Genomic DNA, 15,676 nt, shown 5'->3' with positions numbered 1-15,676 from the left:
CATCGATTATAACTGTTTAATCCATCCCTGCGCCCTATTACCTTGTGATGCAGCACCATGTGCGAGATCAGGTGATCTTGCAAATTCATCCTGATGTTGAGTTTCAACAAGTTAGCGTCCCACTACCAATGGCTGGAAGTTCATTTGACAAACAACAATGGCGGCTCCTCAAGAGGTTAGCCTAGCTGCTAAAGCATCAGTTATATCGTAAGAGGAGAGTATGTGTCCTTGAAAGAAGGCTTCACCTGATGTTTTCGTTCTCCTCTCGACTGGCTTCAGGACAAATTTGAGTCACTATCTGGCAACGCTGGCGTTAGCGCTTTCTTACTATTAATCTGATTGGTTGAAGTTAGCCCGTGATAGACCTTGATAGATGGTTTATCCAATCACTTGATGAGTATCTGTTTGACAGAGGCTGTTTTTCAAACAGTTTCTAAAACAGCCTCTCCAGATGGTCCTAAGTAAAACACTATCTGGCACATCTGGCACACTATCTTCAAATTGTCCAACCAACAGTTCAAAACTCAAAGATATTCTGTTGAGTGCGAAACCAAACAGAGAAAAAGCAGCAAACTTCTCATTGGAGAAGCTGGAGAAGGTACATTTTCTCCCCTGAAAAGAGTAAACATGCTGTTAAATCATTGTATTGTCTGACTGAATACGTATACTGTTTAAACCGAAAACACTTCAAATAATCCTGAAGTGATCATCAAGACTCACCTCTTAAATAACATTATGGGCGCTCGGTAAAAGGTTAAAAGTGTATTAATGTTAACCCATACGAGCCAAAACATGCAATCAGTTTTAATCATGCACTCTTTGGTTTCCCAGCCTTAAAGTTCAAGCTCATCCAGCATTTGAGCTTCCAGTTGGTACATTTTCATTACACATTTCCATAACGGTCTGCAACTTATTTATAGGCCTCTGCTGGGCTGAGCTCTGTAATAAACACGGCAGCAACACCGTTTCCAGGTCTTTGGAAATTCAGCGGCGGCACATTTTTTCTCCATGCCATCGCACCAATGGGTTGGCCTTATTAATATGTTTTGCCAGGTATAATAAACTAGATGGAAATCCAAAAATGGGGCCAATCCTTAAGAGGAATGGTAATAAGCGGGGAGTAAGAATAGGGTGAGATATATAGGAAGCTTTGCAGGATGCACTGTGCTGGTGTGTTAATGGAAGCAGGCAAAGCTTCAATATGGAACTTGAGACCAGTGATGCTTTAATCAGTCCTGCTGTCTGCTGGCAGCTTTTTGAATGGCTTGAATATTAATCAAGTTGGACCTTTTTTTCTTCTTCTCTGCCATCGAAAGCTGTCCAGTCACATTTCAGAACATTAATTTAGAGTTAAATGACATGGCGCTTGCATGAATCATTAACCCATAGCCTCAGAATTGCTCAACTTGGAGCTACAGTGAATGGACAAGCTGTAATTATCCTCTTTTTTGTGCTGCCAGGTTGCATAAGAGCTCAAACTGAGCGTCCAAAAGAACTTTATTACATAGGACTTCTCTGCTCTGTTAAACATTGTATTACTTTGCAATCTGTCAGTGAATCATGACACTTTTTTTTTGTCAGTAGAAAACCACCTTTGAAAGTTTAAGAGAATGTCAGAATATCAGATTTTTTTTGACCAAAGAATGATGAGAACAAAGAATGCATATTGGTAAATGTCATTATCAGTATTAAACATCATCAACCAATAAAAAGTTGTTCAGCATATTAGGAAATACATTTATTCACTTTCCGTAGGAGAGCAGGATGAGAAAGGCTGACACTCGTAAATATCAGACTAACATCAAGAGACGGCTTAGTTTAACATGAAAGTCAAAAGAGCTTTGTTGGCCAAAAGTGGCAAAAAATCAAATAAACATTCCCTTTAAAGGTCACTGACACATTTTTATCTCTGTTATTTAATCCGGACAGAAACCAGTGATGTAATGTAACCAAAAACATTTACTAAAGTAGCATTTTGTGGTTTGTGGACTTTATTTGTACTCAATGTTTGTACTTTTTACCCTACTACTTTTAATTGATAACCTTAGTTACTAGTTACTTTGCAGATTGTGTGCTTTTGTTGGGGGGGGGGGGGGGGGGCAGTTACTTATTGGAGTCTCTGCTTGTTGCCTGGCAACTGTGTGGCACATAACACCCTTTTAAACTGTGAAGGGCTATTTTTGAACTTTGGTTTTGGTTCGGATTAAACAAACAGCAATGAGATAATGTGATAATTAGCGAGCTTTGGGCGGGTTGTTAGGTCGATTTTGTTGGACATTTTGAACAGAGTCACACTATTTTCCCCCCTCCGTCCCCGGTGTTTAAGCTCAGCTAAGCTAACAAGCTGCCAGCTGTAGCCCTGCATTTAATGGACAGTGGGCACTGCGTTGAGCCTCTTATCAAACCGTCAGCCGGAGCAAATGAGCATTCCCCCAAATGTCTAATTATGCTTTTAAAACTGAAACAATACAGTCTGCTACTGAGTCATCGGGCATTCAGGTCTGCCCTGCCAGGCGGTACAAATAAATAGGAATTTAATCCTTCATATTAGAGAACCTGGACACTGTCTGACTCTGTTGCTCAGGAAAACAACAAAGTTAAGAGCCAAAAAAAAGGCTTCTCCATCAGCAACGATCAACAAAAAAGCTCCATGATTGAATCAACACATTTAGTGAGAAATTAGCATTACAGAACTTATTCTCACACTTTGAAATACATACTAAGTATATTTGACTGGACACCAGAAGCCCCCATGCTCAGCTGTGCTGCTGTTGTATAACAACAAGACACTGAAACAGCAGCCATTTTTCCCTACCATAGAGTCCCCCTCTCTCCTTGTGTCTCTCTCTCTGCGTCTCTTGATGAAATGTATGCTGATTGCAGAGCCTATAGAGAGCAAAGCAGCTGCCTCTGATAAGCTGTCCATTGTAATCTGTGCCAGGTGGAAAAAAAAAAGAAAAAAAGAAAAGTTGCAATGAAGGCTCCCAGATGCAGACTGTGGATCCAGCACTTTTTTTTTACACTGGCTGGTAAATGAGTGTTGGGAGGCGTCTGCGGGGCGATGAGGGGAGCGAACGGGACGCGAGTTCAGCCAGCTTTAATGTAAATGAGTGTAATTAGTTAAAGCTAGTTAGACTGGATCAGCGCTCCATTATGTTGCACATGCAGCAGGGTATTTATGCGAGCGGGTGAGAGAGATGAATGTTAAAACAGCACAGAATGGCAGGTGTGGAGCTTTTTATGTATAATTTGGAGTTTGGAGTCGTGGCGTGCATACATTATGGGAGCCTGTCACCGCTGATGTTGTGGAGCAGCAGAGGTTTTGTGTTGTGGCAACGCTGAGGATGATTTAATTAAAGGTGGCAGCTATTTGAGCTTGTCCCGTTAATGATACAAGGTGTTGAAAAAGAAGAAGTTAAGTTTCCCTCCAGCTCCCTTTAGAAAATAAAATTACACGCGGATCTTAAATCTGCCTCAGTTTCCAGTTCAAACCGGGACATAATCAAGTCCACGGGCTTGAGATGAATTTAAATGAACTCCTGTTGAAAAACATGTCATGAAAAATACCTTTTTGATCTGTCATTGTAACCCCAAAGAATTCAACTCGTCCGGGTTATGAGTTTTATCTGACAGCAGGGACGGCTGCTGGGGAAACAGTCGCTCCAGATTTCGAAAGTGTGTTAGTGACATCTGGTGGAGGACGTGGATCAGGACGAGCCTCCACACGGCATGTTACTCTTTACCGTATACATGAAGAAATAAACACCTATAAGACGAACAAATACTCATAATCTTTTCATTTTTTAGCTCTAAAGGCAACTTTGGCAATCAGAGAAAATATGTTTTAAAAAGTGCCTCATAACTAATCAATCATTTGCACATGTTCCTATCATTTTGTGCATGTAAACAAACAAAGCCCGGTAGAATAAAGGCTTGATCGGATGGCGTACGTGTACACAGGCTGTTGTTTTAGGCCGTGCAGTAGTTAAACTGTTGAGAGCCTGGATTACCTGCTATTATCACCACCCTCTCACAGTGGAGCAGCGGTGGGGGCTGTAACTTGACCTTGCCTCTTAATGGCTGTGTGACAATGGTGCCCCGTCCCACTGGCCCTGTCTGCCCCTCTGTTGTGTCCATTTATATTGTCCAGACACAGTGCAGAGGTTATTCGGAGGTGCCGGCAGACACAAGGTGACGGGCTCAGAGGAACAAAGGGTGAGAAATGTGACTGTTACTGCCGCAGTTGTTCACTTTTACTTTTTTACTAAAATGCAGATTTGAGTTTTTAAGGCTTTTGTTTACCTGAAATTCCTCTTTGCATGCTAATGATAGTGTATTTATGTTTCTTAATTAACGGCGTATTTTAAAAAAGATAAACTTGGATCAATTATTCATGTAAAGTGAGTATATCAGAAAACACATCTCCAATTTGTTCATGTTTTTATGCATATTAGTCAGACTTGTACATTAACAAAACACACAATCTGTACAAAAATGCAACCTTTTAACATTTGACTATGTTCTCCAGCAGCGATTCTGGGTTGAAGCTCTTCTACCAGAATGGTAAATGCTTTTTATTTTCACTCTTTGACATCTGCACTGAAGATTCGTGGCAACACGTCACACTGAGGGTGCAAATCATGATTACTGCATGACTCATTATGATCTACTGCATGTATTTATGCAGGATTATCACAGATCCCTGTTGTCACCATTAACACATTAACACGTTACTCTGACTGTATTTGATTAGTTCACACAGATCGTCAGTCAGGAAATGTTAATTTATAGGTACTTGCATGAGGCATGAACTGATGTGCAAAAAAGGGTGGATGTACTTTATTAGACCGACTACAATTACTGCGATTTCTGTCATTTTTTGGGTACTTTTACTTCATGAGTGTTTGTTTAAGTGTACTGAACAAATACACCATCATCAGCAGATTTAATATACAATATGATTCAGACATTTCTGTATTTGTAGCTTGTTATCAGCCCCAGTATGGACCTTGAAATCTTGCCTTTTCTTCTTTGATTTGTTATTTCCCTTTTAAGGTGAAGAGCAGAAAAACGCATGACGGCCGCCATGAGCACTGTGACAAGTGTTACAATGTCCACTGTCACGTCCCGGTGCAGATTTCTGTCTCGTGCTCGCTCATCGGTTGTCGTAAGAAGTGTGGAGCCGTCCTCCATATGTGCAAGCTGGAGGAGCACCAGCTTCTCTGCCCCAATGAGACGGTCCCCTGCCTCAACGCCGCCTATGGCTGCCCTCTCAGCATGCTGCGCCACAGGCTGGCCAAACACCTGGAGGTGTGCCCCGCCAGCGTGGTCTGCTGCTCCCAGGAGTGGAACCGCTGGCCCGTCTCAAAAACTGATCTGACCTTCTACAAAAACGTCTCAGAAAGCCTTCAAACTGAAGGGAATCTCGATGTTGCTATGGCTCTCAGGGACCAAGAGCTGCTGTTTCGATCCATCAAAATGAAGAACATTTTTCCTGAGCTGATGTTGGACGATCCTGCCTGTCAGGATGCTTCTGCTGGGGGCCACAATCCTACAGGAGAGGCAGCCTGCGCTTTGGTTTGTGGTGAATTTACAGAAAACGGTTGTGCAAAGACGGAGGAGCAGCTGAGCCAAGAGGAGAGGGATGCTCTGGCGAAGAGCAGGGACGTCGATAATATTCAGAACTACAGCTCCTGGGAGAAAATATTCAAGAAGGAGATGGATGGATGCAAGCAAACTGTCCAAAACGTGAATAAGACGGAGGAAAGTGGAGGGAAAAGGGAAGAGTGTGAACCATCAAACTGTCAGGGAGACACGAGAGACTCGCATCTGAGCCAACAGAATGCTGCTGCTGCTGCTGCTGCTGCTGCTGCTCCGAGCATGAATGGTGTTACTGGCCTCGCTCCATGGCAAGACGGGGTTCTTGAGAGGTTAGGCAGGGAGGTAAACATCGCCGATTATAACATGTACCTGGCGCACAACGGGGCAATGCTCATTAACTTTGGCCAACTTGCAGCGTGCACCCCGAGAGAAAAGGATTTTGTTTACGGGAATCTGGAGCCCATCGAGGTTGAAACCGTCCGAACGTTCAACGTTCCTACAAGCTATCGAGCGAAGCGCCACCACCTGAGGGACCCCTCGAACAAGAGAGCAACCAAACACAAGAGCGTCGACACTGCAGATCTGACCCCGTCAGGCGAGGGCCTCCCGAAGTGTGACGAGGTCGACACCACGCTCCTGTGCTGCCTGGAAAAGGAACTAAAGGGGCACTTCATCTCAGAGAGTGTGGGGATAGATGGTCTTTATGTGGATATTGGAACGCAAACGTACGACTTCGCCTCTGCTCCGTTCAGGACAGACGCTTCCCTGGCTGATGTCATCGCAGACAAACCTCGTAGCCTCTACGTGCACGTCGAAGCGGAGTCCGTCACCAGAAGACACAACAAAACAAGCTCAGCCTTCAGCTACATGTGCGGTCACTTCTTTCGCCGTGGCGAATACCGCTCTCACTTCAGGAATGTGCACTCCGACATTCAGGCCCCGATAAGCGGCTGGTTCCAGCAGCGCTGCCCCTTGCAGTACCTCGGCTGCACTTTCACGCAGACAAGGTTTCACCCTGCCGGTCACAAGGGCACAATCAAATTCTGCCAAGATGTCAACACCTTCGTCCTCCGGCCAGAGGTCCCCTCACCACTCTGCGAAGGTGGGAAAACCTTTGGCTGTCACAGAAATGCTGAACATAATCTGGATCCCCTGAGCAGCCTGCCCCTGGAGATCCTTCAGCACGTGGCTGCGTACCTGGACAGCTTTACATTATCTCAGCTGTCGCAGGTTTCCCATCTGATGAGAGAGGTGTGTGCCACGTTGTTGCAGGAGAGAGGGATGGTTTCCCTCAAGTGGGAAAAGACACATTCCCAGGAGGGAAGCTCCTGGAGCTGTCGGAAGAAAGTAAGTATCCTTGGGAGATTTTTCCATTGCCTGAACCATCTGTCCTCTTAACTGAACTGTAGACATTTATAAGGATATATATATATATACATATTTGTTTATTAAACCCAGTGAACTCTTTCATTCCATCTCTTGATCTCAACCTTGTACACAGAGGGGAAGTAAACACAAGGCCAGACTTCTAAACCAGGTGTCACCATCATTCTGTTTACTGTCATTAGAACATGTCAGTCATTCGTACAGCGTGACAGCTGCTGCATTGTAAAACACTTTCCACAGTCCTTACTAACAATATTACAAACTGAATCACAGCCGTGTTGGCAACAGTTTATGGGTTTCCAGTGAAGCAGCCACCGGGGATTTGCTGCATTTTTTCTGTGTCCCTATCAAACCCAGAGACATGTGGGGGGGGTTGGCACCATCAGGAAGTGCTTTGGGGAAAAAAAAAAAAAAAGAAATGTTGTTTTCTTTGCTCACTTTGGTTTCCAAGAAATGGTTTAGGAAGCAGACAGTTGAGCTAAACCATCATTTAGTTTCGCAACATGCTGATTTTGCTCTTCTGTTAAATATTACAAAAAGAAAAATAACTCTAACAGACGCAAAGACTTCTTGAATCGGGATCCAGACCTAAAATACACTCATACAAAATGAAATACAGTCGTTTATAAGCAACCAGTGCTACTTTTTCCTTGATAGCTGACAGTAGAGTGATTATGAGGGGGGTCACGCACCACAGCTGGATTCAAATCAGGGTTTCTGTGTTTACATTGGAGCCATAAGCTCAACCTTAGACCCCCCCGGCTCAGACCACAAGGCCACAGGGACGCCTAGTGGTCTGAGCTTGGTGGACGCCTCCAGCTGCCTGGACTTTGGGAGATTATCTTCATCCTGTCTGAAATCCAATGAGGATGGAATTTTAACTGATTCGAACCCATGACCAATGAGCTATTACCATTAAAGCTCATGCTTCTGTAGGGAAATCTGTGCATGAGATGCCATCAGATGTTCAGGATCGCTCAAGGAGTTCCCAACTTATTGATTAACGGTGCACCACGTAGAAGAGGAAAATCTTCATTGACTGATTTTCATGCTTAAACAAACTAAATCAACAAACTGTCTTTTTTTACACGACTGAATACACTGAATCAACAAACTGGGCACCTTTCGAGCTTCAAACAGTGTTCTGGGATCTTATTTTCCTCTGAGAACAGCTTATTTATTCAGTGATGGCATTAATACATATTTTTGTGTATTGTATTTCCTTATCAATATTGTAAATATTACCTTTCTCAGTCTCCCAATTTCTTTTTCCAAAACTATGTAGTGCACCTTTAGTTAATAAACTGTTGCAGCTTTAGTTTCAGCCGCACGATGTTTTTGACAGCTTTGGCAGTTTGTGTCAAATTATCCAATCGAATAGCCACGCAGGTAGGAAAACAAATTCAAATCTTTGACAGCAACAGTTTATGTGACACATTAAGTGGATGGAAATTAGCAGAAGTGTTGCTGACAAAACAATAACAAAAAAAAAAAAAATCAAGAATCTCTCCAGACAATCTGTTTAAGCAGGTGAACCCTTTGTTGTGAAACCAGGATTTCTTGTCGTCGTTGTTTTTTTTTCTTCTTGCGATTCACAGAAATGAACTCGAAACTTAATTACCGCCTGATTAGCATAATCTAAAAAACAGTCTTGGTTTTGCTCTTTGGCTCACTCTACCAATTCTTTTCCCCATCTGTTAAGTGGTTTGTCGGATATCCTGCAGACAGAAAAAAAAAAACAAACAAACCCCGGAGCTAATGTAGGTGGCATAAAATGCACAACGGTGTATTTTTATATCTCCGTGCTGCAGAGATCATGGGACACGGAGCGTGCCGATGATATCAGGGATGTGGAATGGCCCGAGGCCTGGCTGCCAGTAAACACAGTGCTACCATAACAAGACAGATATGTGATCATTCATGGAGACAACGTGTTGGTGGGACTGTGTGGTGACAGCTGGGTATTTGCTCCCAACTGAAGGGCAGCATTTTGTATAAGTTGTAATGGATAGACACAGAAATAACATCATGTGGTATAAATACACTGTCATCCAGATTCCATGGACATCATGCATGAATACATCCTCATGGCTAGATGCCGTGACAGCGGCCTCCTACACCTCCTTCAGCTCTGCCTCTGTGTTTCGCAGGTTTGGGAGTTCAGCTGCCTGTTCTCCTCTGTGGACAGATGGAGCTTCAGCAACACTCCCTCCATGTCAGACCACCTGAAGACCTGCTCCTTCTACCAGAGAGAGGAGCGCACCCAGCCGGTGGCCTTAGCCTGCCTGGGAGAGGTCAGAGACAAATATGCAGAAGTAAAGCACAAAAGATAAACGCTCGCGGTCCCTGAGCTCAGTGGGCGAACCACAACAAGAGCCACGCCGTGTTTAGAATCACTCAGACCTGATATATATGCATCCACAAAACTGTGAAGTGGATGAAACCGCCGCATACACAGAAACAGGAGGGAAACGCCGTGCTGGAGCCCAGCAGACAGATACTGTGTGTGTGAAGAATTCAATTTGGCATAAACTGCAATATCTGAAGATTTCCGTGTGGTTTACTGAACTGCTATTTCCTCGTAGCGTCTCCTCGAATCATTTTGCCTCTAAGTATGCAAAAAAAAAAAAAAAAAGATGGATTAATCTAAGATGTTTTTATTGAGAGAAGATGAAACTACAATAATCCCCCTGAAGACTCTGAATCCACAGAATGATATGGCGTCTGAGAGGAGATATCTGTTATGATGTCTGTAATATCAGATCATTTGCAAGTGTTTGGCATCCTGAGCTGAACTGTGTTGTTTGTTCTGTCTTATTTCATTTTTGTGGTGAACAAAAAAAAACCAAACATTATCTCCAATGTAGCTGTTGTTTTCAGCGTGTGACGAGACTGACATCTCCTGGAGAAAAGCTGAAGTGCATCCCCTGTGTGGGACCGTGAAAGAAGTCACGCATTTGAACGCCGAACACGACCAGGATCACGTCCCGCATGTCATGTGTGATTGAACACAGCTGTGCATGCTTCGTGAGGACAACACTGACAGCTTTGTTTCTAATTTAGACGACCTTTTGTTAAGTAAAGCAGGGGACTGTCATTTATGTGTGTCACTGACAATATACATGCATGCTGACATGCAGCTGGCCTCATTTATTCTACCGCAGAACGGTCAGTGAAATAAAACGCACAAAAGAAGACACAAAGGTATTTTATTAAAAACAAACACAAGGGGAGTAAAAGTAACAAACAGTCTCAGATGAACTCCTGCACCTCCGGGTTGCGCAGCTGGTTGATCACCTGCGACAGCATTTTGTTGCACAGTGCTGCATACGGATTAAGAGCCACGGCCTGTTGTCGAGCAAATTCACTCCCAAGTGCAGCTGCTTTCTCAAAATCTGCTCTGGCTTCGTCATCCTGGCATGCTAATCGACGTAAAAGGCCTCTCTGCACCAGCCCCTGGCAGGCTGTCCGTCCCCTGCCACCGCTCAGAGAGATGGCTCGGTCCAGGTCCTCCAGCGCTCCTGAGAGGAGAGGAGAGCGCTGTGAGACAACCACATGTCTGGGAAGGCTGATTTTCAATTTGTTATGTTAAACAGGCCACTCAGTCTGGGCTCGGAGTCTGAATTGTCATTTGAATCACTGTGCAACCAAGTGTTGTAGAGAATGCTGTCGAGTAAAAGGTGCATATGCAGCGCTTCCAATATTATCAGACTGTAACCAGGGTTGTAAAAAGCAGCCAACTGTAAAGGCATCGAGCTGAAATATGACTTTGGTGAAAGTTAAAGCCGTCCATATGAACATTACTGAGTAATATTCTTAAAGTAGATGATATCAAATGTACTTTAAGCTGTTTCAATTCATCCTCAGCACTCAGACATTATTTTTTATCTTTTATTTTATGGCTTAATTCGTGAGAAAGTTCATTTCTGAGTTTCATTCCCAACCCATCAAATACTGACGCTTCTGGACTGCGGGTGACCCGACCTGCAATCCCAAACTGGACTTTTAATTATACCCAACATGCATAATTCCAAATCTGACCTGGCAACAAACACTAAGAGTATCAATAATAATTATATAGAAATGGCCAATTTGTGCAGCTGATGGTCTAATTTGCTTATGTAGGTCGCAACCACTTCCACAACCATTTAGCATCACAGGTCATTTTCTGGCAACAGAAGTGCTTACAAAGTGTCCTTTAAAATAAAATGATTATACATATATTTACATGTATGTTTATGCTGCATAATATGGGTCAACTGGTTATCAGATCAGATATTTAGCTTTTTTATGATCAAAGTAATCAATGTTTTTTTTTTGTGCTACATTGGCTCGGATGCAGCATGTAATCTGCAAAGTAACCAGTAAATAAATTTATCAAATAAATGTAGTAGAGAATAAAGTCCAATATTTGATGCCAGTTGAAGTATAAACAGTATATATAACTATAAATACCCTCAAATTTGTATTTAAGTACAGTACTTGAGTAAATGTAGTTACATTACGTCACTGTATATAGCCAACAGCTGTTTTTCATTTATCACCAAAGTATGAAACAGTCTCAGTTGTGTCATGTATATTCTCAATACATGACATATTAAGACCACAGTATTAATTTCCTCATCCGTAACACAGCAGTGATTCAGGCAGTGCTCAGACTTTTAGGCAGGAATGTGTCTGCAATATTCATAAGATCTCGTTAGTCGGCATGAACAACGACTGGCACCAGGTAACACACAAATTGAAACGCACCAGCTATAAATAGAAACTCCAATATGAGAGACTTTAGAGTTGAAGCAAGTAAAATGATGTTATTGAGTGCACGGTGGGATTGACTAGGTGAATCTCCCTGGGGTAGAAAAACACAACAGCTTGGTCACATGTGCCAAAAACATCACAACATGATCTTTGGCTACAACCTGTTACAGCTGTCATTTTGGAAGGAATTCTTAAAACTTAAGACATGGCAGATATGACTAAACTTCATGTATGTTCAGTTTATACAACCCTGCCACACTTGTGACAGACAGCTCCAACACAGGGCTAAATCAGAGCCTGTACTGTAACACTGTTGACAGTGCATCAGACAGACACAGGTCTGATAAGGTGTCACGCTGGCCTCAGACTCGACAGTCTGATATGTCGGCACACTGCCGTGTCTGGAAGGGGTTCTTATTGAATTTGTGGCATGTACCTGCTGTGTTTCCCTGCAGCCGCAGGGTCTGTGCCCGGTTGTTATAGGCTGAGGCTCGCTGAGGCAGGATCTGGATTGCCTGGCTGAACAGTTGAAGTGCAGCTTGCAAATCCCCAGCCTCTGCTGCAGAGACACCCTGCGTCTCCAACTCTTTCACTTGCTTCAGCAACTCCGTGTCAAAGCCACTGTCTGGCAGGGGAAGATAAACAGGTTGAAAAAGCACTCAAACTCAATTGACAGGTACCGTGGCAAGGAAAACACAGAAATGTCACCCAGAAATCAACTTGGATTAAAATGTCATGTTTTTTTTTTTTTAGTTCCAGGAATGGGACGCGTTCAAATAAATTCAATATGCTGTGAAATGATAAACATAAAAAAAAGCTGTGACATGATATGTAGAGACACATCAAGTCGGAGGCACACGCTCACCATCATCAATTAATTCCTCCTCTTGGTTCAGGCCAGGGATGTCTCCAAAGGGGGTGCTGGGGTTGAATATAGCTTGGAGTACAGCTCTGTCATGTGCCGAGGCCATCTTGCCAGTGTCTGTGAAGAAAGCAGGCAAAAAAGAGAAAATCCTGACACCTAAAATACAGCTGGGTGGAGAGTTCGTCCTCCCCTTACTTCTGCCATTTCCAGCAGCCAATCAAAGAAGGGGGTGGAAGCAGGTCTGGACTTTGAGATTCGCCTGCACTGAGCACATCTGTATTTGGTTAACTCAAAAATGCAGGCCAGGGATAAACACAGAGTTAGAAGGGAAAATGGAGACAGAGTGAAAATGATCTCAAATATTCATTAGATGGTTCCTGCTCAGTGCGAAGGGATGAAAACGTTTCAGCATGCTGTGACAACTCCAGTGACAAAATAAATACGTTTGTTTAAAATTAGCAGATGCTTCGGGGCCAGTAGGTAGTAGATACTCATTTAGCAGAAAATATGGACAGATCTCCAGAAAGACGGATGAAAGTTAACGATCATTAGCAGCCACAGGTGGCAGCACTGAGCGCCATGCATAATTTAGCAAGTGAGCAAGACAGGAGCGATCCACCATCTTGGATCTTGAATAGGTTGGTGTCTGTTGGACACATGACACGGAGGTGAAATCTCTTGAACTGTCGCCGAGACGTTCATGTTCACTCTGGTGGGTTTGTATTTTACATTTGTATCTAATAAACAACCTTGGAAGCTTCTAATGTCTTTAGCTATTGTAGGCTAGTGCTCCATCCAGAATCTGGACAGGCGGAGTCAAAAATGTGACAGATATCTGAATTAATTTTGTCCGTGAAATAGGAGCAACAAGAGGTGTGTTCCCCCGTCAACAGCAGCAGAGATAGTGGGCTATTAGTCGAGCCATCGTCAGGCACCGCTAGCTAATGTCGACTGAGTGAATTTTGAGTTTGGTTCAGTCATATGCTGAATCTTCAGAGCGGTGACCCACCAACTCAAAGTGTCAATACTTGACGAGTTGGGAATGCGTCTCAAAAGTCGACTTCCTTACAGTGTAAGATTTGATATTTCCTTCCACCTCTAGGTCAGATTGATAAAACTGAGAGAACACTCTTCAGACCGGGGCCAGAAAACAGAGCTACATCGCCAGCAGCAGTTTTGCTATTGACAGACTGAAGAGCAAGAGGGAAGCTACAGTGAATGGAGCCACTCATTAATTCCCACTTGACAGTCTGTAGACGGATTTCAATATTTGTTTCACGTCCTTAAACAATGTGGAACTATTACTGAGGGGAGTCTTGGAGGCAGCTAATGATGGCAGCCTTTGAGAATAAGGCTGACAGATATATGGACCACCGGTGAAGGAGGAAAACTACGCTGTCTCACTCCTGAGCTGTTGCATTGCTGCCTCCAGAACAATCAAACTGTACCAGGAGAATTGCTCATGTACTCGCCATCAATAGGTTTGATTTACTGCTTTACTTGCACTTTTGCCGGCAGCAGAAAATAACCAGATTCTCTTGCGGGAGACATCCGGATGAAATATCATGGCTCAATGTTCTGATTTTTGCTGACTCTGTTGACCCAGAGGTCGACGCACTTTGGTGACTTGATACAGAATAATCTCTTCTAAAGGTAGGAAAAACTTTTCGTGAACTGAACGCAGTGTGATACAGCGTGGTGGCTGAATGTTTCTTGGTCTGAGAGTTTGAGGCTCTGCAGTTCACATCAGCCTCATTTTGTTGTCCTGGTTCTGGGGTTCACAGCAGTGTGGCTGGTCTTTGACACTCTGTGACATGTGTTTAGGTGCTATGAGCAGAATAGCTGAGCTCCAGATGTTGATATACTGATGGGAGGCTCGTCTTCTTCTAGCATGACCGGCACTGCGGGTTTCTCTGCGGCCATTTTGCAAGAATGCTTTAAGTAGGCCAGTGCTGTGACTGCATCATTTATCTCAGTATCGTGGGTTGGGTATCGCTCATATTTGAACCACTACTGTACCTGAAATGTAACCGTACTCAACAACACCTTCTTTTGGTTCTTTACTCTCTCTGTGATAACAAAAACATCTCACCGCCGAAAGCAAAGAAGAAGAAACACTGACATTGTTATGTTGTTGTTGTTGTTGTTGTCACCACAGCAGTGCTTGCATACTGCAATATTTCCCCATAAATAGTATGCAATTCATAGTAAGGTTCTGAACATACTTAAAAATTCCCACATTCTGTTTTAGCCCACTAAGGAGTAATGTCTGTAAAGAATTTCAGACGCGGCCAGTGCTTGAGTTCCGGCTAACGCTAGATAACATCAAACCGAGATAGTGAAAAAGCCAATTATCAGATATCTCAAACAGAATCTCCTCCAATGAGCTAATTAATCACATAAAGATGTCGATGAAGATGTTATCAGCTGGCTTTCAGGCTATCAAATACAGTGCACTCGTTAGCTTTGGGTACATTTTTTGATGGACCAGGCGTTTCCTCAGGTTGGACGTGTTGCCGTGCTCAGCTTTGTGTTTTGCATCACAGTTACTGCAGCGACTATTGCCCCGACTCACATGTTACTCCAACATACGATTGATTTAATGTAAATGTGAGTAAATAACACCGATGTTAGTTTGGTCAATTCGCTTAAAAGTACTGATTTGGTACCAGCCCAGTGGAATTAGAATTAAGCAGTTATATCCATATATATTGTGCAAACTTAATATTTAAGTAGTGAAGCATATCTTCAGAGGTAATTACCGGATTGTAAGACACACAATGATTGTTGGGATCAAAAGATTTCATAGAATAGAAACACAGCGTCTATGTGACAGGGTCGGATAAAGATGTTAAATTATTACTATATACAATGAACAATTTCCTCTGATCTTTGCTTCTTCTCCCTGTGAAATACCAGATCGCTATATATCTCTCCAGAATCAAAAGATTATTCAAATGAAAGAGTCTGAGGAGGAAAAAGATCCCTCTTTGGTTAAACTGCTCACATCTCAAGCTGTGATGGGGGGAACTCAAAAAGACATTGTCTTGATTGAGGAAAACAGCT

The 15,676-nt window shown here is 43.2% G+C and overlaps 2 protein-coding genes across 3 annotated transcripts; one reads left to right on the top strand and one right to left on the bottom strand.

The window, feature by feature from the left end:
• Positions 1-4,169: 4,169 nt before the first annotated feature.
• Positions 4,170-9,656, top strand: LOC115595503 (F-box only protein 40). Of its 2 annotated transcripts, none has more exons than XM_030440098.1 (4): positions 4,170-4,215; positions 4,532-4,563; positions 5,056-6,948; positions 9,138-9,656. In XM_030440098.1, the coding sequence occupies exons 2-4, from the start codon at positions 4,561-4,563 to the stop codon at positions 9,318-9,320; spliced, it is 2,079 nt and encodes a 692-aa protein (XP_030295958.1). In that variant the 5' UTR covers positions 4,170-4,215; positions 4,532-4,560; the 3' UTR covers positions 9,321-9,656. The 2 variants fall into 2 exon arrangements, with proteins under 2 accessions (XP_030295958.1, XP_030295949.1); XM_030440089.1 differs by having other exon boundaries at positions 4,529-4,563.
• A 523-nt stretch (positions 9,657-10,179) lies between these two features.
• On the bottom strand, positions 10,180-12,759 carry ttc36 (tetratricopeptide repeat domain 36). Its single transcript, XM_030440111.1, has 3 exons — positions 12,611-12,759; positions 12,182-12,370; positions 10,180-10,508 (listed from the first exon to the last, which is right to left on the bottom strand). Exons 1-3 carry the CDS (start codon positions 12,714-12,716, stop codon positions 10,240-10,242), a joined length of 564 nt encoding a protein of 187 aa, XP_030295971.1. The 5' UTR covers positions 12,717-12,759; the 3' UTR covers positions 10,180-10,239.
• Positions 12,760-15,676: the final 2,917 nt, after the last annotated feature.

This window comes from Sparus aurata, chromosome 2, assembly GCF_900880675.1.
Source record: "Sparus aurata chromosome 2, fSpaAur1.1, whole genome shotgun sequence".
Lineage (NCBI taxonomy): Eukaryota > Metazoa > Chordata > Actinopteri > Spariformes > Sparidae > Sparus > Sparus aurata.
Note: the sequence above shows the minus strand (reverse complement) of the source record. Positions and strands in the feature narration are given on the sequence as shown.

Coding starts and splice junctions, on each gene's coding strand:
- ttc36 (XM_030440111.1), bottom strand. CDS start 12,716: ATGGCCTCGGCACATGACAGAGCTGTACTCCAAGCTATATTCAACCCC. Junction 12,371..12,610: donor GGAGGAATTAATTGATGATG/GTGAGCGTGTGC, acceptor TTCCCCTGCCAG/ACAGTGGCTTTGACACGGAG. Junction 10,509..12,181: donor GCTGCAGGGAAACACAGCAG/GTACATGCCACA, acceptor CTCTCCTCTCAG/GAGCGCTGGAGGACCTGGAC.
- LOC115595503 (XM_030440098.1), top strand. Junction 6,949..9,137: donor CCTGGAGCTGTCGGAAGAAA/GTAAGTATCCTT, acceptor TGTGTTTCGCAG/GTTTGGGAGTTCAGCTGCCT.